The 23,880-nt window shown below is 50.9% G+C and overlaps 5 protein-coding genes across 5 annotated transcripts; 3 read left to right on the top strand and 2 right to left on the bottom strand.

The window, feature by feature from the left end:
* Window positions 1–3,909: 3,909 nt before the first annotated feature.
* Window positions 3,910–8,482, top strand: IAR55_002902 (uncharacterized protein; the record flags this gene model as incomplete). The annotated part of the gene is made up of 5 exons (XM_066946013.1): window positions 3,910–5,056; window positions 5,102–5,407; window positions 5,455–7,754; window positions 7,806–8,333; window positions 8,402–8,482. 5 exons carry the CDS (start codon window positions 3,910–3,912, stop codon window positions 8,480–8,482), a joined length of 4,362 nt encoding a protein of 1,453 aa, XP_066803514.1.
* Window positions 8,483–9,304: 822 nt separating this feature from the next.
* Window positions 9,305–10,617, top strand: IAR55_002901 (uncharacterized protein; the record flags this gene model as incomplete). Its single annotated transcript, XM_066946012.1, has 5 exons — window positions 9,305–9,365; window positions 9,478–9,572; window positions 9,688–9,761; window positions 9,824–10,484; window positions 10,543–10,617. 5 exons carry the CDS (start codon window positions 9,305–9,307, stop codon window positions 10,615–10,617), a joined length of 966 nt encoding a protein of 321 aa, XP_066803513.1.
* Window positions 10,618–10,869: 252 nt separating this feature from the next.
* On the bottom strand, window positions 10,870–14,809 carry IAR55_002900 (uncharacterized protein; the record flags this gene model as incomplete). The annotated part of the gene is made up of 12 exons (XM_066946011.1): window positions 10,870–11,102; window positions 11,208–11,326; window positions 11,433–11,720; window positions 11,784–11,888; window positions 11,955–12,226; window positions 12,282–12,560; window positions 12,625–13,026; window positions 13,115–13,434; window positions 13,491–13,957; window positions 14,032–14,161; window positions 14,320–14,373; window positions 14,734–14,809. 12 exons carry the CDS (start codon window positions 14,807–14,809, stop codon window positions 10,870–10,872), a joined length of 2,745 nt encoding a protein of 914 aa, XP_066803512.1.
* A 688-nt stretch (window positions 14,810–15,497) lies between these two features.
* On the bottom strand, window positions 15,498–19,977 carry IAR55_002899 (uncharacterized protein; the record flags this gene model as incomplete). The annotated part of the gene is made up of 17 exons (XM_066946010.1): window positions 15,498–15,934; window positions 16,035–16,126; window positions 16,185–16,347; window positions 16,427–16,506; window positions 16,575–16,693; window positions 16,756–16,860; window positions 16,933–17,145; window positions 17,199–17,264; window positions 17,321–17,981; window positions 18,030–18,153; window positions 18,205–18,596; window positions 18,659–19,249; window positions 19,319–19,463; window positions 19,537–19,637; window positions 19,698–19,736; window positions 19,813–19,828; window positions 19,974–19,977. The coding sequence occupies 17 exons, from the start codon at window positions 19,975–19,977 to the stop codon at window positions 15,498–15,500; spliced, it is 3,348 nt and encodes a 1,115-aa protein (XP_066803511.1).
* Window positions 19,978–20,461: 484 nt separating this feature from the next.
* On the top strand, window positions 20,462–23,566 carry IAR55_002898 (uncharacterized protein; the record flags this gene model as incomplete). The annotated part of the gene is made up of 8 exons (XM_066946009.1): window positions 20,462–20,659; window positions 20,759–21,055; window positions 21,117–21,567; window positions 21,628–22,212; window positions 22,269–22,337; window positions 22,388–22,557; window positions 22,616–22,738; window positions 22,805–23,566. The coding sequence occupies 8 exons, from the start codon at window positions 20,462–20,464 to the stop codon at window positions 23,564–23,566; spliced, it is 2,655 nt and encodes an 884-aa protein (XP_066803510.1).
* Between the last annotated feature and the right edge of the window lie 314 nt (window positions 23,567–23,880).

Raw genomic sequence — 23,880 nt, 5'->3', positions numbered from 1 at the left:
TCCATGAGCCACAGTGAGACATAAAAGCGCTCGAGAAGATGTTTTCTATGACATATCATCCGAGAGCACCGGGCGTGCTATTGAATGCGTGAATGGGGGTAAATATTGGGGTTGGTACGAGTACGATTAGGACAACGATATCCGCAGGGGGGGACGACCGTCTCGCCTTCGACTATCACACTTGTTGCAGGTGTATCCGATTGAGCCACATGAATTCGCCCATACGACCCGACGGCATGGGACTGACTAACCGTGAATGGACTAGCTTGAATTTGCAAGAAACTCATTCGTTGTGTCACTCTTGAGGTATTGCTCACGAGGTTTTCTGAAATAAGACACGAATCGTCAGTAACAGTCCTCAGCACTATGCTATCAGCCTTGAAGTCGTTCATGGGTCAAGGACTGTGCCATACATATGTAAACCGGTATTTTACTGTAGTCCAGTGTGCCCCAAGCTGTGAGCGATGCTGGATAAGAACGCGTCGCAATGATTGTGTGGGTGCAGACGCGTATGATACTGTAGCGTTTCAGATCGGCGAGAGTTGTGTGGCACACATTCGAGCAAGCGTATGGAACACGTCCGCACGGACGAATCCAATCAATCCGCTCATCATTGACACCACTGTGTTGTTTTGTCGACGACTAGCTGTATGTCGTACAACAATCTGTCTGTGCAGCGGATTTATAAGCACAGAAAGCGCACTGCTTGTCAGAAGAGGACACACAGCTTACGCGTTGCGGATGGAGTTGTCACCCCCAAACACACATGGATTGAAAGGCCTCATGTCTCGATTACTCTACATGTTTACATCCACCCCGATATCACTTGTCGCCGGACGACCAAGATAGCTCAAAGGATAAGATGGCTGTTGTCAGATTGATCATCAGCCTTATTGAATGCATAACCCTATCCTGCGCGTTCCCTATCCATATCCATATCCATAGCCATATCCATACCATATTCACGAAGACACGCGCGCACACGACCAGCGACTGTACCAGATCCAAAATCAAGTCAAAAGGCATTTTACGTCACTTCAAGCCATCATAACATCTGCTCGGGATCACTTTAAGATCGACATCGGAATCAACAGCATCGTCGACCATAACAGCACCAAGTGAGTAGGATGAGCTGTTGTTCTCGGTCCGGGAGTTGCATCGGTCCCTTGCTACTCGTGTAAATGGGATCGCACGCGTACGACGAAGTAGTGATGGTTGAGTACGCTTCGTCCAGACGGTGTCGTACCCTCAGATCTGATCTCGTGGGTCTGCATGAAACCGGACGAGGAACGGTCAACCTCGCTTTTCACCATCGTGTAAATGGTAATTCGTCTCGACGAACATGCCTTTGACCATTCACAACCTGTTACGGGGCAGTCATGCATTGTACAAGGTTGATGATCACCATCGGTCTATGACCCAATCACATGCATCACGCTGAATCTTATTGGCGTGAGCATGACCATACCTCGAGACCGACGAGGATCATTCTCATCACCTGTCCCGATTTTCACGATCTTTGCAATGTTGACATGATCCGATTGTTGATCGCTGGTATCTCTACCCACGCAGCATATCTCTTCATTATTCTCCTCGCATCATTTTTTTCTCATCTTCTCACGAAAAGTTCATCGTACTCTCGGCAGACATCACAACCCAACTTGTCCAATTCAGTCGACGTCATATCAGACTCGTCCATCGACCTATCTCACATTGGGGGTGTTACCCACAAGAAAAGAAAGCTGCAATCCCGGAGAGGGTCGAGACCGACCGGCTCGGGTGTACCTGCGCTAACCTGCTGCGTTGCCATCTGACGGGAGAGTCATCATCGTCTATCATCATCATCATTACTGCAGCAAACGTATGAGCTGGCTGGCATAGGTGCGTCACTCGACATGTTTCAAAGTTCAGTTGTCTCGCTTCTTGATTGAGATGAAATCAAAAAGTTCAAGCTACTGCACGTGAACGCCGGACTTTGTGTGTGGTCAAGTGGCGATGCAAACAAAGCTCTGGTCATGTTGACGGCCTCTGACCTCGATGCAGATGTGGTCTGCATCGCTCGTCCTCTTGTTCCTGCTTGTCGTCGGTGCGGTCGTCTTCCAAGCTGACCGTTGTTTACCTTTCCAGATCTTGTCTCACTGGCCGTTCGTCTTTGCGGCTTTCTTTGATCTCCCACTTTTCTGTCCTGCTTAATTGCCCTGTGTTTCTTTCCCCCCTGACGCGTTCCCGAGATTTCATTCCTCCCCCTGTGGAAACACGCGACTCCCATCATCCACCCCTTCTTTTTCAAACACGTTTTCATGACTACTACCGCTGCCCCTGCTGCTGCTGCTACTGCTGCTACTCATCACCCTTGAACCCCTCACCCCAAAATACCTCACCTCGTCTGCTCGCCCTGACACCTCGTACGTACAACACTTTGATTTTTCCATACTTCCACTATCGGTGCTGATCGTATCAATACAGCCTCAACCCTCAACGGACAAGCACTGGGGTGGTCTGCTGAAACATCCCGCCTTCCCTCCGTCCTGGCTCCGTTCATACATTCTCTCAACACGACACAGAGCAACAAGCACGACTCCGAACAAACGACGCATCCCCGCATTCCCCAAGTCCGAGATATACACCCCTCGACTACGGGATCGAGACCGGGTCCATCCCTGCACATTAGCATCCCAACCCCCTGCAGGGAGCTGGATCACTTGTCTCTCCCATCACCTTGACATCGCATCGCTATATCCGCCAGGTCCACCACTAGTTCCACGCAGAGGGTGGATTTCGATACAGCTGGACGTTCGTTCAACGACGAGAGTTCTTTCTATCCGGTTGGCTCTTCCGATCCCAATAACGTCACATCACACTGCTCAATCAACTATATTATTGTATTAATTCACTGCAGCGACACATACATCGTGTCGACCTGTTTCTCACACAATTCTCAAAGTCAGATTTTGCACCTCTTAGGGGAGTGCTCAAGCAAACGTTTTGAGACGATCAGGAGATATCTCAGGATAGACTCAAGGACAAGGAAAGCAAGGAAGAAAGAGAACGCACAGTTCAAGGGAAGGGTGATTTTTATACGAGGCGTGAGTCTTGAATCTTCTTCCATGTCTTGTCTTCCATTACGACCAAACTCTCTTCTTCGATGTCGATCATTACAAACTAGCCCAAATCATTCCGTTTTCGCCCTTTCCCTTCACTCCCTACTCAGACATGCCAGCCTTTTCTGATTGCAGCTGATGAGTGCTTTGGTCATAATTCCAATACTCGCCCCTCTCGTCTTCCAAACCGATCATTCACATCGCTCCTCACCATCCTCACTCGTTTCGTCCCCGCTCTCCTCCAACCTCTCTGCCCCTACTCTGTCATCCGCTCCGACTCTCAGCTGCCGGTGTTCTTCTGGGACCTTGCTGAGTAAATGGCTCACTATTGAGCACGACGACGGTGTAAGTGGTCAGCATCCCTACTGCGACAGGGCCTAAGCTGACATTCGAGGGTAGGTCTAAGCTCTTGAACCGCCAAGAACGTTGGTTGATTTTCCTTCTTGTTGACATCATTCTGAGATTATATATGGGCGGCAGCAGTGACGACCTCAAAGTGATCGGAAACAACTGGAGGTCCAAGCGCTTGACTCAACAAACCTCAAACTTGCGGCTGACCTCACCAGCGTCAAATTTCTTATCTCCATATCATTCCGCCCTTTCAGCTGTGGGTCAAGATTGTCTCTTCCCTCAAACGCAGCCACATACCTTATTCTTGTGCTGACACTTGACTGTTCTTTCCCCATTCGTGTCAATTTCCTCGCGGCTCCTTCACTGCTGAATGCCGACGACATCATCCACTCTCACACCACCATTGATCTCCGCCTCAATACTCCACTGCTACTCCAAATCACCCCTCTCAGACGTCATGGCAGCTTTGCCTCCACGATTACCACCCACGCCTTCGCCTTCGTTGCACTCTCCGAACAGCCTGCAAGACATTAAATCAACCATGATGGAAGGGGAACAACCCGTGGCTGGTCCCAGTCAAGGTTGGCGTTCGCTACCTTCTGACCTTCCTCCAACGCCGCCAGTGTATGATGGTGACTCCGCTCCATCTTCCTGCATCAACTTCTCTAACCCAGATCTTCCAACAAGACGACTCCAACCAACTCGACGTCCGCTCAGTGCGTATCCTGCACAGAAAGAAGAAATTGCGTATCACCCTCCTCATCGAAAGTATACCGATCCCACACCGAGGACACGGCGCTTCGATGAGCAGCAGGAGACGATCGAGCGCATGCAGGAAGTCGATGTTGACATGGACGCCTACTCTGCAACCGAGTTTGATACAGATGAAGGGCTGGACGAAAGAGAACCCACACTCAGCTTTGTGACCACCTCGACCATTGATTCTACCACGAGTACACCCCCTATGAATGTCACATACGGCTACAAATCAGAGGCGGACGAAGGAAAACCAGAGATTGAGCCAAAAGTACGGATGCGGACTGGTCGAAGTCATGCTTATTCGTCAGCGGAATCTTCAATGGCGTCTGGAGCCTATTCATATCACGCATACTCGGAGCAAATGTACCATCCTCACCCGCCGCCTCTCCCTCACTTGCCCAGCACATTCACCTCTCCGGTCGAACATGTCGGGTTAGGCATCACATCCGATTTTCCGCTGCCTCCCAGTCAGCCTGATTCTCGAATAGACAGTCCTCGAAGCAACCCTCCTCTCTCCCCATCCCACTCTTTCACTCACCGCCCGTGGAGACGAGATATTGTCAACCGTCTTCGAAGTGATTCCGCCTCATCCTCCATCACCACTGCTTCTACCTCCACCACTGATTCCGGACCATCGTCAAGTAGGATACCGCCGCCGAACTCGACATGCGACTACACTTACGACAATTTGCGACTTCCATGGGAGACAGAACCAAAACCCGATACAGCACCAGAGGCGATCGCATTGGTGGAAGAAGGACGAGAAAAGCTGTTGGACATGGCGAAGATTGAGGCGATGGGAGGCATTGCGATGATGACGGACGACGTGATTAGCTCGCTTGCTGGTGAGTGAATGCTCTCGTTTCTGTCTGTAGCTAAACAACGTACAGGTGTCACTCACCTCATACTGCCATCTTGCGGTCCCCACATCCTCGATTTTCTTCCGAGGTTGCTGGCAGTACTGGCGCCAACCCTGGTCGTTCTCGATATCTCTTCCAATGATATCTCGATCCTTCCAAATAATCTGCAATATTGCACTTTGCTCGAAGAGCTGAATGCCTCAGGGAATCCTTTACGCCAAATGGCATCATGGTTAGGAGAGCTTGTAGCTCTAAGGGTGTTGGTCGTCGACAATTGTGAAATCCAGAGTTTGCCGGCAGAGATAGCCAATCTGCATTCCATGCACACTCTTTGCGGTGAGTGTAACACCCCGCCGATCTCCCTGTCGCTGACCTCGTCACAGCTCGACGAAACAAACTCGTATCCCTACCTCCGTGGCTGTGCTTACTTGGTCATTTGGAGACTCTCAAGGTGGACGAGAACCCCTTTGCATCGGAATGGGCTCCTATCGTTGCTCCTATCCTTGCTGCACGGTCTCAATCATCCACACGTCCAAACGGACCAAGTCGTGCTAACTCTCACCATCGACATCTGTCCATCAACGACGGACTTCGATCACCTCCCTCCATGGCATCGATGACCAGTTCGTTCACCGCCAGCTCCCTGCAAATGCGTGACCTGCCGCCCGCGACCTCGTCCGCTACCATCAAGGGAGAGCAGCCATGGGTGAGCGCGCCAACCTCCGCTGCTCAATCTGTGTACCAGCTATCCGGCCTTGGACCCATCGCGGAGGATCATCCTCACACCGCTCCCCTTGGACGTCAGGTCAATGAAGATCGCGTACCCGTGTTCCCGCCTACTCTACAGCCTGCCGCTTCGTCTCAATCGGGTCGTTTGCGCAAGATGCGTTCCGCTGGAGCTCTTCTAGGAAGAATCAATACCCCTTCTCAATTGTCTCCTACGACGTCGACTACGGCTATCGCTCCCGCCGCATCAGCCGTTGGCGTCAAAGCGGGGAACGAGATCCAGTCGTCAATGAGCAAGTTCGCCAGTCTAGGATCTAATGACGGTCATCGAGCAGCCAGTGCAATGGGCGATTACATCGAGCATCCCGCTTCCAGCACTCGCTTGACCGCACCTGGTATGTCCACAAGCAATTCTACCAAGACCGGCAAGTGGGGCTTTCTCCGAAAGATGTCGATGCATCGGCTCAAGTCGGATAAGGATAAGAGTACGAATATGACGGCGTCAGCGTCAGCAAACCTCAAGTCACTACCACCGCCTCCTCCATTGCAACATTTACACTCTGAGCCAGCCTACACGATGCCTACACGACCCAGTATGACTGGCACACGCTCAGCGATGACTCTTCCTACACGCAAAGAGATGGACGCCGGGACGACAGAGTTTGGACAGATGGAATCGAAATCATTGTCAATCAACACCTTACCGAGCGGTGGTTTGCCAGCCTCTTCCTCGTTGAATGGCAACAGTGGTGGCACAACACCTGTGCGAAGCAAGAGAAGAAGCTTCCTGCCGATTGATCTTGGTCCCCCGTCTATCAACATATCCATTCCATCAACGTCACCTTTCATGCCACCTTTATCCGATTTTGAGAGTCACGGTTGTCTTCCGATCGCGACAAGCGAAGCTACCATTGCGGATACCACCATGCCCTCTTCTTATTCTCGCTCATTAGTAGAATCTCCTTCCTCTGACCTCGATCCGGAAGCACGATATGCGCAGGGCCTTGAATCGATAAAGTCTTACCTTCGTGACTTGTTTGATCTCTCGCGACCTCCAATCGAACCCTATGGTGGGTTTGAGGTCGTAGGTGGTGCCGATGGTAGTTATGCCGCGTCGTCTGCACCATCAGAACATCCTGGTTCGCCAATGTCCGCCAACATCAGCAAAGGCTCATTTGTTGACGTTCGTCGAGCGAGGAGGCCGACCCTTGATACGCAAGCTTCGCGAGCTACGTCCATCGCAGACAGCGAGCCAGGGGTAGATTATCCGGAGCCCGCAATGACAGGCAAAAAGTTTAAGAACGACAAAAATAAGCGTGCCAAAATCCTACGTGAAATATACGAAACGGAGCGGACTTATGTGCGAGGTCTTGGCGAACTGGTTTCGATATACGTACGACCAGCTGGTCACCCCGTCAATCCTAACAAGTCCAACACAGAGACTGTGGTGCCGTCTTCGGAACGCAAGATCGTGTTCGGTGGGGTGGAAAGCATCCTTTCCATTCACCGCGATAACTTCCTCCCAGCACTGGAAAAAGCGGTCAAATCGTTACTCGAAGGAACAGATGACGACGAAGGCTCATTGTCGGCAGATACAGCGCATCATGTCGGCGAGGTCTTCAGAACGTACATTGCATACATGAAGCAGTATTCCACTTACATCAACAACTTCGATAACGCCCTGTCAAGAATGAAGACTTGGACAGCTCCGAACTCGACGCCGAACACACCAGCGTTTTCATCGAAGTCCACTGTACCCAGCGTTGGTGTCCTCGCCACTGCTGCCATGGGCATGAGCGACTCAGTCAGCCATTCTGGTGCACAGTTGACTACAAGTCAGAAGAAGAGGGTCAAAGCTTTCTTGAAGCGGTGCAAGGAACACCCTTTGCATTCTCAAATCAACTTGGAGAGCTATCTGCTTTTGCCCATCCAGCGGGTGCCTAGATACAAGCTATTGGTGAGTACCCTCGCTTCACATACAGAAGTCTTGCTAATTTATGTTGGGTAGCTTGAGGATTTGGCGATGTGCACTCCACCAAGAAGTGATGGGATGCGAGATACTCTGGACGATGCTCTCAATGAGATTGCGAGTCTTGCCTCGCTCATGAATGAGGAGAAAAGGGAAGCAGATTCGCGAATGCGTCTCTTAAGCTGGCAACAAAGGATCACGAAATCTGGCCCTTCGCCTCTTGTTCAACCGCATCGTCGACTTGTGCTCGAAGGTGCTCTGACACTGATCAGGCTGGTGAAGAAGGCTTCGACATTCGTCGAATGCGAATCGACTCTGCCGGTCAACTCAGACGGAGACCTAACGATAACACCTGGCAAAGTGGTGGTTCCGGTAGAATATATCAAACCGGAATTGGTTGACCGACAGGTCATGCTGGTGCTGTGTTCGGATCTGATGGTGCTTGCTACGCAAAGAGGAGAGGGATGGGAAGATATGGTTGACTTGTTCAATGTGTTGAGGATGGCAACCTTGAGAGAACCGGCTAGTATCGTCCATGGGAATGTCCTGAGGGTGGTAGATAATAAGGTGCGTAAGGATGCTGCAGGAAAGCAGACCGAACATGCAGAGAAACTGATATATCGGCCTTGTCACAGTCAATCTACTACTTCAACGGTACTTCCCATGATGATACACAACAATGGTGCAGAGCTATCAACTCTGCTCGTAGGAGATAGAGCGTAGAGGAAAGAAGGGGAAAGAAGAGCCGGATAGTGGTGACATCATTTCGACTTTGCATATGATCTCTTCCGTTTCACTTTTGGAACCCAGGGGTCATGTCAGTACATAATGACGTGGCAATGTTATATTATACGACATAGTAATGAGAATGAGCACATCATGCATGTGATATCTAACGAGTCTCTCACGGCGCATCTCAGCTACGCAGCGTCTTCTGGTTGGCGGGGCATGATTGCACGCGCAGACAATACACAACGAATGGCATTGTGGTGTAATCATCCTGTGAAGTGCTTCAGTCACTCATGGCCGTCAACCGAAGGCGTTGCAAAGCACTCCTTCCTCAGTCTCTTCGCCGACTTTCCAAAGACCTATCCTACAGTTATCGGCGCGACCGGTGTTGAGACGGTCAAGAGTTGTCTACCAAACGCTCAGCAAGCTTTGACCTACGCACCATCTCCTGGCATGACGGTGTCAGTTCAAGAAGATGCGTCATGGTCGATCATGAGTCATGCTCGGAACAGATGTGGTTGCATCAAGCATACAATGCTTCCTATGCTTACATTTGACAAGCTCTTTCTCACGACCACAATTGTCGATTGATAGCTATTGAGGGTTCAGAAATTGGTGAGCTATCGCAATACCCGGCCCGATTCTCACCGGGCCGGTATCCACCTCCGTGCTATGCCGAGAGGGGGGTGGGGGGGCAAGGTGGAGGTGGATACCCTTTATATAAACTCATACTACACCACTTTGTGCGTTCCTTTTCCATAACCATTCATATTCTTTCCATACATCATCACACGAAAGCGGATCTCAACATGTCACACCCCACCTCATTCAAGCTCAACACGGGTGCTACCGTCCCTGCTATCGGTCTCGGTGAGTCTCCGTTCCATGTGACTTGACATCCGTCATACACACTGTCGCTCGACGGAATAGAAGATGCTTCCGGACGTCGAGAGAACTGATCCATCTTGTATTGGCTGTGCAGGAACCTGGCAAGCTAAGCCTGGAGAGGTCAGACACGCCGTCGCACATGCCCTCAAGGTCGGATACAGACACATTGACGGTGCCCTCTGCTACCAGGTGAGCTGGGCGCGGTTACAAAGCGATTCAACATAGCTTTGTTCACGACTTCTCTTGTAAACTGCAATGCAAGGAGAAGACGGTCCAACAGCATGCTGATTACGTGTCTCTGTAGAACGAAGAAGAAGTAGGTCTGGGCATCAAGGATTCCGGTGTGCCTCGATCTGAGATCTTTGTGACCTCGAAGCTGTATGTTGAGGTTCACTCGCTGAGACCGAGCACTGACACGTCCCCACGATGACCTTCTCTAGCTGGTCCACGTTCCACGACCGAGTCGAGGAAGGTATCAACAAGACTCTGAGCGATCTCGGCCTCGACTATCTCGATCTTTACCTCGTCCATTGGCCTGTCAAGACCAACTCAAAGGGAAACCACCCCTTGTTCCCTACGAAACCCGATGGATCTCGAGACATTGATTGGTCATGGGACCAAGCCGACACATGGAAGCAGATGGAGGCCGTTCTCGCCTCTGGCAAAGTCAAGGCCATCGGAGTCTCCAATGCCGGCATCCCAATCCTCGAACATCTCGCCAAGACAGCAAAAGTCCAACCTGCAGTGAACCAGGTCGAACTGCATCCTTACAACCCTCAACACAAGCTGGTCGAATATTGTCAATCTCACGGTATCCTTCTCGAAGCGTATTCGCCTCTCGGATCAACTTCCTCACCCTTGCATGACGATCCTGATCTCGTCGCCATCGCAAAGAAACATGGCGTCTCAACCGCTACCGTCCTCATCTCCTGGCCGATCCAGAGAGGAATCGTCGTCTTGCCAAAGAGTGTCACCCCATCGAGAATCGAACAGAACCTGAACGTCATCGACCTGGACAAGGATGATCTCGACAAGCTGGGCAAAATCGCTGAAGGTGGGAAACAACAGAGATTCGGTACTCCTCCTTGGGGCTCAGACTTTGTAAGTGAACCCAACATCGTGACAAGTATAGACACTAACGCACTGCAACCTATTATAGGGTTTCCCCGACTGGTACGGCCCTGGAAACAAGAACGCCCCCGAGGGTGCACGACTTCTGGCCGGCAAGGCTTAGACTGCGCGTCCCTTTCATTCTGACTTGTAGAGGGAAAGAGAAGCCGTTTTTGTATCGTAGAACACAAGAGAAGGAAATGACGATGACGATGCATACGTTATTCAGCAAGTCATCATTCCATAAAGTCGTTATTCACTCATTGAACATATCACTCGCCTCCCATCGATTCATTCATACAGATATGTGAGTGTGAGTGAGTGTGTGTGAGTGTGTGTGTGTGTGCGTGCCGTGAGAAAATGTCAGTCTACATCTCTAGCTCTCGCCATTCTCCTTCCCGATCCCGTCCATGTCCTCCTTCTCTCTCTCCAACAGCCTGTTCAGAACCAGTTTATATTGCACCGCCAAACCCCAAGGCATCTCGTCCAACTTGTCCATGAACACCTCGAGGAGAGAACAGACGGTCCACGAGCTTGATGAGCCCAAGAATGGGAAGACCATCTGACCGCCATGGGCTAGCCACATATCTGGGGGAGATGTGTCGAACCCTAAGCCAGAAGAACGAACGACTTGTCAGAATCTGATTTGGACGATATCCTTGCAATCACGTTGCGCTAGGGTCGAAAGTGAAGACGCGTTGGACGAGTACTCACAATTAGCAGCAAACAAGGCCGACTGAAACGTCTTGGAATGCAGTTGATGCGAGGCATATTTGTTGATCGCCCAAAAGACAAGTGCACAGTCGAACATCCAGAACAGCTCGGCGAATGACCTGCCAGATCAATTGCAAGGTCAGCAGTGTCACCTAGCTGTATGCGTGGGCTTGTCTGCCCGTCAAATCCACCGACATGCATCAATACGTTCAAAGCATCACTTACCCCCTCGGAAATTCCGCCAATAAAGCGCTCAAAACGCCCGCATGCCAAAGGACTTTCCTGACTTCTCTCCCATCTTCCATCCACGTTCCGAGCCAGCTCATCGATCCACCCATCGTCATGTCCGGTTCATATTTCCCAGAGACATGCTTGATACGTTCCATCAGTCCTGGACGGGTGAATTGTAAGTGGGCATGGTGATATAACGCAGCGGGTGAGAGCCGGAGTTGCGAAGGCGTTGGATGTGGGAAAGTCGCTTGGGCTAGGCGTAGGAGCAAATGGGCTGGTTTGCTGTTGGTTCATAGACAGGTGATCAACTGTGCCAAGGCCATAAGCTGCTCATCGAAGACCTACCTTTCGAGTACGTGAGCCTCGATGTTGTATGCCGCCAGATCCATCCCATTATCTGATAATCCCACACCTAAAGCTCGTTGCAACAAGTGTTGATCCATCAACATCCTGTGCGATCATCTCGTCAGTATAACACCACCACCACCCCATCACTTCACGCATACTCCCACTTACCGCCACACAGTGTAAGACACTACTGCACATGTCAAATCCGACATCTGAGTCGCATAATCTCGTTCTCCGGCTAAACACAATTTGAGCAGTTTCAAAAACTTCGGTCTAGGTAGTTTCGGATCGATCGCTGCGCCCTCTTTTACGAGGCTAGCCCATGACTCGGCGTCCGAGGCCTCCCATAAGATCTCTTCTGTCGGTGGATGTATGGCCGCCTCGTTGACAGCGAAGATAGCAGGGATATGCAGAAGAGCAGCCATTTGCGAGTCGAGTAGCTACCAGAAAGAGTTCAATCAGCGGCTTGACTAAGCATTGATGATATTCACGCACATAGACACCCCAGCCTAGACGTCGCCTGGACTCATCTTCCAGATAGGCTTTATATCTCGCTTCTACAGGTGGGTCCGGGTCTTTTGCGTATAGCTCGTCGGTGGCAGAATCTAATCCTCTCAGAAGATGTAATCTTCGGCAAGTGGTCACTATACTGCACCGAAATATCTCGGCATGATAGAACATCTCTCTTGATCCGCATGCGACGCCGAGAGCCGTCTGAAGCATGAAAGCTGTGAGAGCATTCCGATCGAATTTCGCTCTTTGATCACTACCTCGCTATAAGAAGCGAGAAATCAATCAATGGGGTGGTCGAGGGGCGACGGTTCACAGACCAGCTTACCATCCATGCGATCATCCTCCTCACCAGCTCGCATAAAGCCACAGCCAGTGGCCTGAACTCTTGATCCGCATAGGTCGCTCCTATGGCAGCTACTGACAGCAGAAGCACCGCCGGTGTTTCGCTAGTCCAGAAGCTTGGCTTGTGTACGATCGGGAATAGCGGGTGAAACTTCTCGAAATATAGATCGACGAAATCTGACAGAGTTTCGTGATCCGGAAAGTCATCGACATCCGGCATGAGCCAATGCGGTTGATGCGAGAGGTAGATCAGGGACAACATGGCGTTTCGAGAAGTCTCAGAGACAGCCTCCGGACTACTTCGAGGTCGATGTGCCCGAGGAGAGGCTCTCACTCCGGCGAGACTTAAGGGTCGATCGGGTAATTTTGGTTTGAAGACGCTTGGCTGGACGAGAATCAAAGGAGGAGTTGAATTCGAGCTAATTCATCAGCTTGGTGTTCGGGCTGTGTTGGTAATTACACGACATACACACCCATGGACTTTCGTCTTTCCTTCCGAAGGGATCCAACATACCGATGACCTTTGTCCCTTTATTTGGTCCTTCGTCACCCACCGGACTTCCGCCTCTGGGTGTAGCGCACAACAGCCATGCAGCGCTCAACGTATCAGTGGAGCTGACCGGCCCTATCCCGTTCTTCTCGAACATGCTACTCTGCAGACCGATATCGAGATCTATGTTCTCGTCTGATCCCCAGCCGAACACGTGTCCAAACCATTCCCAACTAGGGTCGAAGGCGCCCAGCAGTTCGGTGGAAGCGGCGTGGAGTGGTAACGAGTCTGCTAAAGAAGAGGCTATCTCAATGAGCTACTGGAGCCTTATGTGCTTGCGTCCCAGAGACCATACCTACCGTGATCAAGATTCATGTGCATCCCCGAAGAAGGACCCACACTCAATCTCGCAGGATCGATGAAACCAGAAGAACTAGACGAGGCAACGCTGAATGGCGTTCCCGTAGCATTGGCCGAGGGTGGCAACATCATCCCTACCGGGCCTGGAATATGCACGTTTGGCGAACTAAGATTCGCGGTGCCGGACATTGGAGTGAGGTGTGTTACTGGCTCGGAGTGGTTGTGCATTGGCTGAACCGGAGAGGTTGATACTGCGCCCGTGGTCCACAGACCATGTGGGGAGAGACTCGGGGCGGGAAATGCGGAAAATGAATGGACATTCGCGGTCGTTGCAGGTGACGTTGATGCGATACCGTTTGCCGATGAAGGAGAAACTCCGGCTGCCATCATGGTCGGGCGTCTATCGATTGTGGAGTCCATCGACATCCGTCTATCAACGCTGGACTCCACGGACATGCGGCGCTTCCTAGATTGCATTGGTCCAGCAGGTCAATCTTCAATCTCCTACCTGTCGTCAATTGAAAGATGACGTTGACTCACGAAGGTCGCTCATCATCGTCTGCCATCGCCTCTTGATCCGCATGCATCGTGCCGACATGTTTGGCTCTCACGTCACTCCTGCCAAAGCTCTTGTCGCAATAAGGACAAGCGTAGGGTGTGTTGCCCACATCTGTTCCGGGTTCGTAAGATCAATCTGATTTCTTTGACGCTAATGAGAGGTGATGATACCTGGGCAGGGGGTCACCAGTGGAGTTGATGCAAGGGTTCACGGTGGAGAGGAGCGGCGATACGTTGCGGGACGAAAGATGGGAAAAAGAGACGACTTACGAGATTTCTCATGCCTTCTCACATGTCCGGCTGTCCCAAACGTCTTTGAGCAGCCTGTGTGAGAGGGTCAGCGAGATCATTGACGCGTGGGAGATATGAAGAATGCAGGAAACGAGACGAGCCGATGATGTCTGATGAGCCAGAAGTGATATTGGGGAAGTAGACGAGTAGAGTGGTTTAACACAATTGAAGGCTAATGTTAACGCGTGGATAATACGCAGCCATGACCTGAGGATAGCGGTAAGGAGAACAGCAGGTACAACGGTTCGAAATACAGAACAGGGGTGGTATGTTCGTTCGCAGAGGCCAAAAAGACATACGACCAAGACCAACAAGGGCCCTAGTGCAGATATCCACTCCGCTAACAGTGAAAACAAGGCAGGAGAAAACGAGAAAGATGCCAGGACGACTCACCGATCCATAAACAAGGGTAGATAGTCTCCCCATTCTCGTCCTTCTCCGCCTTCCTAGGTCCTGGCCTGAATGGCATATCGTACAAGTCAGGTGGAAAAGAAAGTGGTGAATGATGGCCAAGGAAGGTGGGTTCGAGCTGTTGATCACTTGATTGTATATTCGTGGATCACTCCTTCCCTTCTGATCTAGTTCGTTGATGAGCAGCAGTGGTAGTATTAGTGGTAGTGGTCGATGAAACAAGCTTATCGATTCCTTTCGTTCCTCCCACATCCGTTCGATCGTTCGCTCATGGTAGGTGGTAGTCGCCGAGTAACCCCCTGCTTCCCTTGTGAAATGGAACGATTGGGTAGGAAGAATAGATGCTCGAAAAACGAGACGAGACAACAACAGTTCGGGGCCCATGTTTAATCCACCTTGAAAGTGGATACCTTCTCCACAGGTGGATATTCCCTCTCTTTTCTTTTCTTTCTTCCGGATCAGAATGGAGGAGTATCCATCTTGTCATGCCGGTAAAAGTTACCCATTTACCTATTGGTGAGTCATCCCATCCTTCTATTTTCTAACGGCCCGACCCCCCGGGTTCCCTAAGAAGTAGCCTGATGGAAACGAAGATCCATTTCATGCGTACAACACGGCATTCATGCTTACACGTTGCTAATAACCATCCCGCAAAACAGCTAGTCCATCCATCACGTCTCCGGGACATTATACAGAACGATCCAGAACTCTTCTTCTGCTCAACCTTCGAAGCACGCACCGCACAATCACCTATCACCGCTCTTTCTTAACCCACCAAGAATCTTCCTCCTTCCAGGGGTAGGACTAGTCGCTCTCATCCCCAAGCCCTGCGATGCATTCATACTTGCCACCGCACCTCCTATACTGACCAATCCCGCACCTTGACCACTCACCCCTCTCTTGGGATTGAGCGGTGATATCCCTGAGGCTGAGGTCCGGCCCCCTCCCCCTCCTGCACTGACTTCCACACTGTTTTGACGTGAAGTTCCTGCACTGCTGGAACTCGCCATCGCTTTCTTCTTCATAGTCCCCGATTTGGGACCACCAGAGATAGATGCAGTGCCCGGTGCACTAATGTATGTCTGTGAAGGCGAGGAATAGTGAACGGAAGAAATGGACCCGATGTCCGTGGAATGCAACTGTCGTCGAGCTTTCTCATGTCGCGCTTGCACAGCTCTGAAGTCTGCGGTACGCGGAGATACATTCGATCAGTCCTGGACAGCAGTCACTGTGCAACAGAACAGCTTCGTGGAATAGGACAGGCACAACCGGCCCGCACTCACGTGAGAGTAGTTCCTGCCATTTGATCTCTTCCTTGGTACCGAGCTTGGATCGCGTTGTGCTAGTCGTTGTCCCGAAGGGCGTTGTCGATGTGCTATTTCGCCATCAGTCGGCAAATGTCTCCTCTGCTCTCACCACAGAAAGAAGCTCACCTCTTCGTCGCAGCGGTAGCAACATAACCAGAAGAGTGGACTACTGACAGTCTCGCTCTCAAAGAAACGAAAGCGCTACTTTGCGGCAAGATCATGAGAAGGCCATATAGACATTTGGGAAGGAAGGGGTATTTTTCAGGTTCTAGAAGTTGCAATCGGAGGTCTGCCAGCAACGCCGCGAGTGTCAGCTCCAGACCGCAATACACAGCCAGTGGGTCAGGTGGAAGCACATATAGACTTACTCGTAAAGACCGGCGATTCGATCAGCATGACTAGTTTGTCGATTTGCACCAGCAACTGGACAGTAAGGTCGAGCTCGGCACTAGATCCCGATCCCGCCGTCACTTCAGTCCTGTACCCAGTGTCCATACATGAGGCGAAAACACTCACAAGATCTGCAGTAAGTTCGAGGCATGCTCGTAAGCCTGCGCCAGAAGACACAAAGAGAAGGCTGCCACGGCGTTATGACACCATGAACGATACAGTGATGAGAACAGCATTTGGCCATCCTGTGCCATCAAGCATCATGTCAGTGCCGCCCTCGTGAAAAAGAAAATCCAATATGACTTACCCTTGAATCGAGGTTCTTCAGTCTCCGTCTGAAGTCTGACAGTTCAGGCGAAGTAATCAAGATCAGATTCAGTTTCACCACCATCATGCTAGCGAATTCAAGGTCCTGCAGTCGTAGCAACCCATTAGCGTTGCGACTTGAAATAACGTAGTAAGATGTGAATGAAATCTGACTCACCTCATCCTTCTCCAAAATCTCAGCAATAGTCCTGAATATCTTCTCCGCGTTTAGATGTAGACAAAGCTGCCTTATGATCAAGCTTCCTCTTGTTTCCAAAAGCCGTCGATCGGTACTGAATAGCTCCAAGACCTTGACCATGAAACTTGTGAAGTAGGAATCTTCCGATGATGCTGATATTTGTGCGAGAAGCTGTAGATCGTGTTTGACCACCTGTGAACAACGTCAGGTGTTGAATCTACAGTCCGAGACTCGACTACACTTACATCCTCCGATGGGTCAGACAGTGTTTTGAGCAATGCGGGAAACGTGCCGCTATCTCTGGATAAGATCTGCGTCAAATAGACATCAGCCTCTGCATTCACATGACCATACTGAGTGACCTTACCTTATTTGGCGCTTTGAGATGCAACATCAACAACCACTCCAATGCTGCTATTCTTGTCTCGGCGTGATCGCTGAGGAATTGCAACGTCAAGACGTTGACAGTGTCCCTAACGTCGAAAGGATCAACATCTTCGATACCTTGTTCCTGGGTCGGAGACGATGGCGCTTGATTCATTGGCGGACTCTCCGGTCGATTTCTCAACGATTTGATGGAGGGTGGGAATTCAGTCGTGGCAGGAGTAACGGGTTCCGAAGCAATTGGCACTGCGCCCGAAGGTCGTGACTTGTGGGTAGGAAGGTTAGTGGCGGAAAGACTTTGTGTGAGTGACGATCCTCGTAGATTTGTCGGTTGAGGAGCTACCTCAAGGGGATCGTTGACTGGTGCGGGCGTGAATTTCACTGAATCTGGAGGTTCCGTATGTGCGAAGTCCTTTTTGATAGGGCCGGGAGAGGTGCCCGTGTTAGTAAGAGATGAGGGCGGTGAACCCGCGATGGACGAAAGGTTGGACGCTGTGGGTGGTGGGACCGAAACCCCGGCAGTAGGGAGAGGAGGGATCGAGGTAGAAACGGTCGGAGGGGTGGGCTGCAGCTGGAGAGGAAGGGACTGGATGACTCGATATAGACTGCCGTTGGTCTCGTGGGCCGCAAGCTTTATATGTCGGCTTTTGTTCTGTCAGCATGATTCCCTACCATAACAACGCATGACGTACTGTGGTGAAGCCAGATTGGGCAATATGGCAGGTACTATCCTCGGTGTAAAGGCGACAACGGTATTTTGAGCAAACTCTAAGAAAGTTAAAATCCACTCCATAGCAGTGGATTGCACCAGTTCATCTGATAGAAGTCAGCTTCGTCTTTGTCACTTCCTAGCCCCCCAAAGCTCACCAGGATATGAGAGATGCTGAATGATGATGTCCATGATCGCCGCATGATCAACATAAACCCCTTGACCAGGTACCCAGTTACCTGATCCTTCACCCTCCCAGTCGTTGGCTTCTCCGTCATGTGTAGCTCCATCGTCTCCATCCCCATCCCCGTATCTCGATTCGGTCGTCATGGACTCGTCAGCACCCGCTTCGTCGCCCTCCTCTTCTAACGCAGATTCCAAAGTATGTTTGCTGCCTTTTGTCCTCAATGATCTGGCTGCTTTTCGAGCTCGGTCGGTTTCCGCTTGCTTTTCTTGTACATGCGCGATGTACTTGATCTCACGGAGGAACTCGGCTAGGACATTCTCGGTAGCCAGACGGACGTCGACATTACCATCAGCAAGGTATTTTCTGAGATACAAGATACATCAGCACAGTCAAATGGACACGGAGATGGGTGGACGTCCACTTACAACAGTCCATCCAGGAATTCTGGCAACCAAGCTACCAGTTCAAGGTCTGGCACAGAATCAAGCACCATTAACCATGAGATGAGGTGCATCCTCGTGTATGGCGAGATGACGTATATCCTTTCCGCCAGCAGAGGAATGAATCTCGCCAATGAGAACGCCCTTCTGTCCTCCTCCATGTGATCGCCCGCTTTTTGGCCCGGAAAGTCGCTTTTATCCAGACCTAGCTTCGGACTTGCATCTAGTCCTCCTCCATCCAAACCTCGTTCTCTCTCCCTTGAGCCCACAACACTTTGAGCGCCAGAATCTAACGCGTGGTGATTACCATTTGGCGCAATGCCCAATCCCGCCATTTTGGAGGTCAATCCCCCTCCATCGTCGGGATGATGTCGCGGCGGTGGCAAGTTCGGATTGTGATTTCCAGGATAGATAGACACGTAATTGGGTGCAGCTTCCGCCACGATATCCTTCATCAGTCTGTCAAGCAGTTCGGCACCGTTCTTAACCGACATTTCAGAATCCGAAGACAATTTGCTGAGAGCGTCGAAGATTTCGTTGAAGTGCACCAAGATTTCGCCTTTGCTGACTTTGGCACTGCGTGGTCAAGGCATCAGTCTGGCTTCTTATTGAAGGTTGATGTCTATCAGATTGCGGATATCTCACATGTTATACAAGCTTTCGCAAGCATGATATCGGACTCTACTTTCGGGATCTTGGAAACATGCGAGCACCGGTGAGATGATCACCCCGAGGAAAGGAGCGACATCTTGACCGAGCGCAATGGCTGTAGCAGCCAATCCGATAAGACCTACATGTCGTGCATCAGCAACAAGGCTGGTCTGTACTCGAAGTCACCGCCAAATGTCCAGATTTGCACTTACCTCCATTACGAGTGTGGAGGGCCGAGTTGCTCGAGCTGAACATCCCACATAGCTGATCGATAATGGTGGATATTCTTGGGATGTCAGAGGAGAGAACGAGCCTGAGATGGACTGCCATCAGCTTGTTTGTCTGCACATTATGTCCGAACAAGTGAGCTTACTTCTCCAGCTCCAGCGCAGCGGCTTTACGCCGGTCATAGCTGAAGGGAAGAGGAGAAGTGAGCTTTGATTCCGTGTGACTTTAGAGCCCTGGGAAGAGCGAGATGCGACACATACATCTTATCATTGAGGCCTAGCAGTCAAGTAAGGTCAGTTATGATCTACTGTTCTCCAATAAAATAGTGCACACACCCCTCAAGATAGCTGGGTCTAATTGTCGATCAACGTAGATCTATTTCAGCTGGACCCCGTTGACGCTTGAACATTCGCATGCTCACCCATGTTGTCCTAGCTCCCGTGCTGTAGCAGGCTATCTGCTATACATGAGGAGTGAGAGTGAGTTGCTGTCCCGGGGGTATATTTCGCTCCGTGAACTTTTACCTAATGCTCATTCTGTAGGTATGATTGACGGTGATGGTGATGGTGACTCTTGTCGAACGACGCGTGTGAGTGAAGAGATTAGTAGTATTAAGTAGTATCGGTGAAATTGAAGAGTTGCTTGTGATATTGATCCCGTTTCATCCATAAGCCAGCCCCGATTCCAACTGTCCCGCAGTAACAGCGATTGTTGTCACTCTCCCTCCTCCTTTCTGAACCATACTCACACTCCGCCGTCTGTATCCACTGTCGTCCATAATTGCCTATCCAGCATTACCCCAATACTCGCCTATATTCTTCGATCGACACGAACGTTGACGCAGATAGACATACACGAGGACACAAAGATAACGACCAACTCGATAACTGTCCACGGACGCCGGGCACAATGGAGGCCATTCAACCCGAAGCTTCCACCTCGACCGGTCCCGGTCCGACATCACCACTCGCATCACCGCAACATCTCGCAACGTTCGTCTTTGACTCGCGACTACCTCGAGCGAGGTATGCAAAGCTCATCGAAGCGGAAGGAGTCGTACATAAGCTGGTCCAAAGATTGATGGAAAAGCACGGCGGGGAGAATCATGTGAGTAATCATCGGAGGGCGGACTTTCATGACATGTCGGGGAGAAAAAATAATGAGCCGTTTTACACGGACATACACTGACATGAACCTCATCATCAGTTGCGCGTATGCCTGTTGATCACGGCTGCACCCATTGGAGATAGTCACGTCAAGTCAGTACCGAGTTCAAGTTCTGCAAAGGTGTTCCGACAGGAATATGGCAGACCGTCGGCATTTCTCACATCATTACCAAAGCTTGTCGAGCAATTCCCCAGACCAGGCAGCCGAATCATCAAACGACAATGGCCAGGATTCACGAATGAGACTCTGTCAGAAACAGACGACTTGGTCAGAGAAAGGAAACGAAAGAGAGGGAGTGAATTGAGGTTTCTGAACGGCTTGATCGGTGGTCTTGAGGTGAGATACACCGTTAGGCGGAATCCATCTCCTTTCCAATAGGCTAATGAATACCTGCTAGCTACTTGATCGTCCCGCGACTGATATTAGACATTCCACCTCACAAACATTTGTGTCCCTCACACCGAGCTCTGCGACACCTATGCTGGATTCCCTCTGCACCCTTGCGCACTCTGACAGACACTCACCCTCTTCGTTTCAACGGTATCTGATCGTCTTAGCATCGGATGAGGATAGTGTTGACGGGACATCTGTCGAAGAATCATCCGTTTTGGTGAATGACAGCTGGGACACAGCTTGGGACGATCAGAGCTGGGAAGGATTAACCGACGGTGTCAAAGGTCGCGAAGTGAGATGTTCCTGCGTAGTCGTAGGTCATTCGAAGGACGGTCAGACGCCCAGCAAAAAGTTCAAATCGTTATGCAAGCAAGTCTCCGGTACATTGATCGATGCGCCTTGGTTCACCGTGCCTCCTGAAACGGACGTAACTCTATCAGGTTATTCAATTGATAGTGAGTTCACTGGTTCTGACATGCTCTTTATACATTGAACTAATTCATCCGATGAACAAGACAGACCGTCGTCTGGTGCTACCCCTCTGCTGGACATGGCCTCCACCGTCGGTACCGAACAGATCGAGACACCTGTCACCAATCCTGCCATCGGACCTGATCCTCGTTCTCTCCAAGCGATGCAAAATCCTGCGATGCAAGTGCGAGTGGCACAATTCGTTCGTGCTATGGCTACGGCTTCGGGCGGCGGGAAAATCGACCCTCAGCTCATGCAGAGCATGTTGGCAGCAGCGAACGGAACAGGTGGTCAAGTAGATATGAGCGATCCCCGGTGGCAGCAATTCCGACAATTACTGCAATTACAACAGCAGCGTCAGAATGTGGCCGCAACAGGATCAGCAGCAAACAACACAGGGGTACCGCTAATTCAGCAGCAACAGACTGGACAACAAGCGAAGAATGCAACAGAACAGAATCTCATGGCGGCGATACAACAACAGCGAGCGCAACAAGCTCAGGGTATACCTCAGGCGGGTCCGCAACACAATTCGGTACCTCCTGTGACTGCCACGCCTTCGGTCCGTCCGACCCAACAGCCGATATGGTCTGGTGTAATATCATGGGCCGGCAATCCCGCAGCTAACGGTGGGTCATCTGAAGTGTCAATGATATCCAGAAATAGTCGCTGATCGAGCACTTAGGTCTGAATATTGACGCTATGCATTTCACTGGAGCAGCGGAGGGTGTTATGGTACAACAATGGCCGAGAGGTGGGTTGCTCTCAACCGCTTGTACAATCGGAGCTGATGTGTATTGGCAGAGTTGCAACTTCGAAATATTGCTTCGCTTGATGTTACGACACTCACCGCCTATGCCAAGGCGAAGAACTCGCCAATCATTATACTCTCGCCCAGTCAGAACAGTGCAGACGTGGTGGGAAATGCTATGAGATACACTCAATTAGCAAATAGTCTCCATGCCAAGGGCAATGTGAGTCATTTGTGCCGGGTAATTCGACGGAGGTCATCCCGACTGACAGGCTGGACAGATGGTGGTTATCCCTTTCGCTGGGCCAGATCGAGGAATTGTTTTATTCGCTGCTCCCATTCCACCCGTCAATGCTGGTCCCAATGTCAATCGGCAGCACAGATTGATGGGAGTCGTGTGTCTTGTGAGTAGTGCCCCTTTGTCTCATTGCAGTGAATAGCACTATTGTCTGACGCCCATATGTCCACAGAACGTTCCATTTCCTGCGCTTGGCTCGGTCAACCCCACTGCACCCGTCAATCAAGGTCAGGTGCCCGCTCCAACGCAGATGCGACAGCAGCAAATACAGCAACAAGTGCAACAGCAGTCATCAGTACCGCAATCTCAGCAACAGTTTCGACCTTCTCCGGCCTTGCCGTCTGGGACGACCAACCCAACATTTCAGCCACAAATGGGCCAGTCTCAGCAAACACAGCACCAGATGGTCGCCATGGCCATCCAGCAACAACAACAACAGCAACATCTACTGCAACAGCAACAATTGCTGCTTCAGCAACAGCAACAACAGACCCCTCAACAGATGCAACAACCGCCTCAGTTGCAACGACAACAGTCGCAGTCGTCCTCCTTTCCGCAAGCTGTTCCGCTGCAACCAAATCAAGAGATCAAACGGGGTATCACCCAGCAGCAATATCAGCAACTCATGGGTCATGCTCAACGAATAGGTCTGAACCTCCCTCCGTTCGATCACAACACCATACCCCAAGCTCAAGTGCAAAACATTTTGTCTGGCATACGAGCAGCGGAAGCGAGGATCAAGCAGCAACAACAACAGCAACAGCAACAACAAGCTCAAATGCAACAGCTGCAGCAGATATTGGCGCAACAGAATGGATATGGAGGAATCACCGGTCACGGTGTGGGAGGTGTTGGCAGTATCGGCGGTGGTGGCAATGGAGGTGGTAGCGGTGGGATGATGGGACAACAGCAACAGCAGTTTGCTCAGCAGTGAGGGGATGAGGCGAGGATGTCATGTCGAGTCGAGGATCCGAGCAGGCTTTACCCCGATGTATCAAAAACGTCTGTAATGGTAGTAGCACCGTATAATGATACGGCGAATACAAATAATACGAGTAATGTATCATCACGGTGTTGACCGACGTGGTGTCCGGGAGAGCCAGAGCATGTACGTCTCGGAGAGTTTTGTGAACCGCGATCTCCGATAAACACTAGACCAGGGAGAGGGACCCCGACGCTAAAAGATGACAATCGATTCTCAGGGTGAGTCAGGACGGCAGCAGTTCAGCTGCAGACACGCCGCCCTTG

Source organism: Kwoniella newhampshirensis, chromosome 5 (genome assembly GCF_039105145.1).
Source record: "Kwoniella newhampshirensis strain CBS 13917 chromosome 5, whole genome shotgun sequence".
In the NCBI taxonomy this organism is placed as follows: Eukaryota; Fungi; Basidiomycota; class Tremellomycetes; order Tremellales; family Cryptococcaceae; genus Kwoniella; species Kwoniella newhampshirensis.
This window is presented reverse-complemented; position numbering and strand designations above follow the sequence as displayed.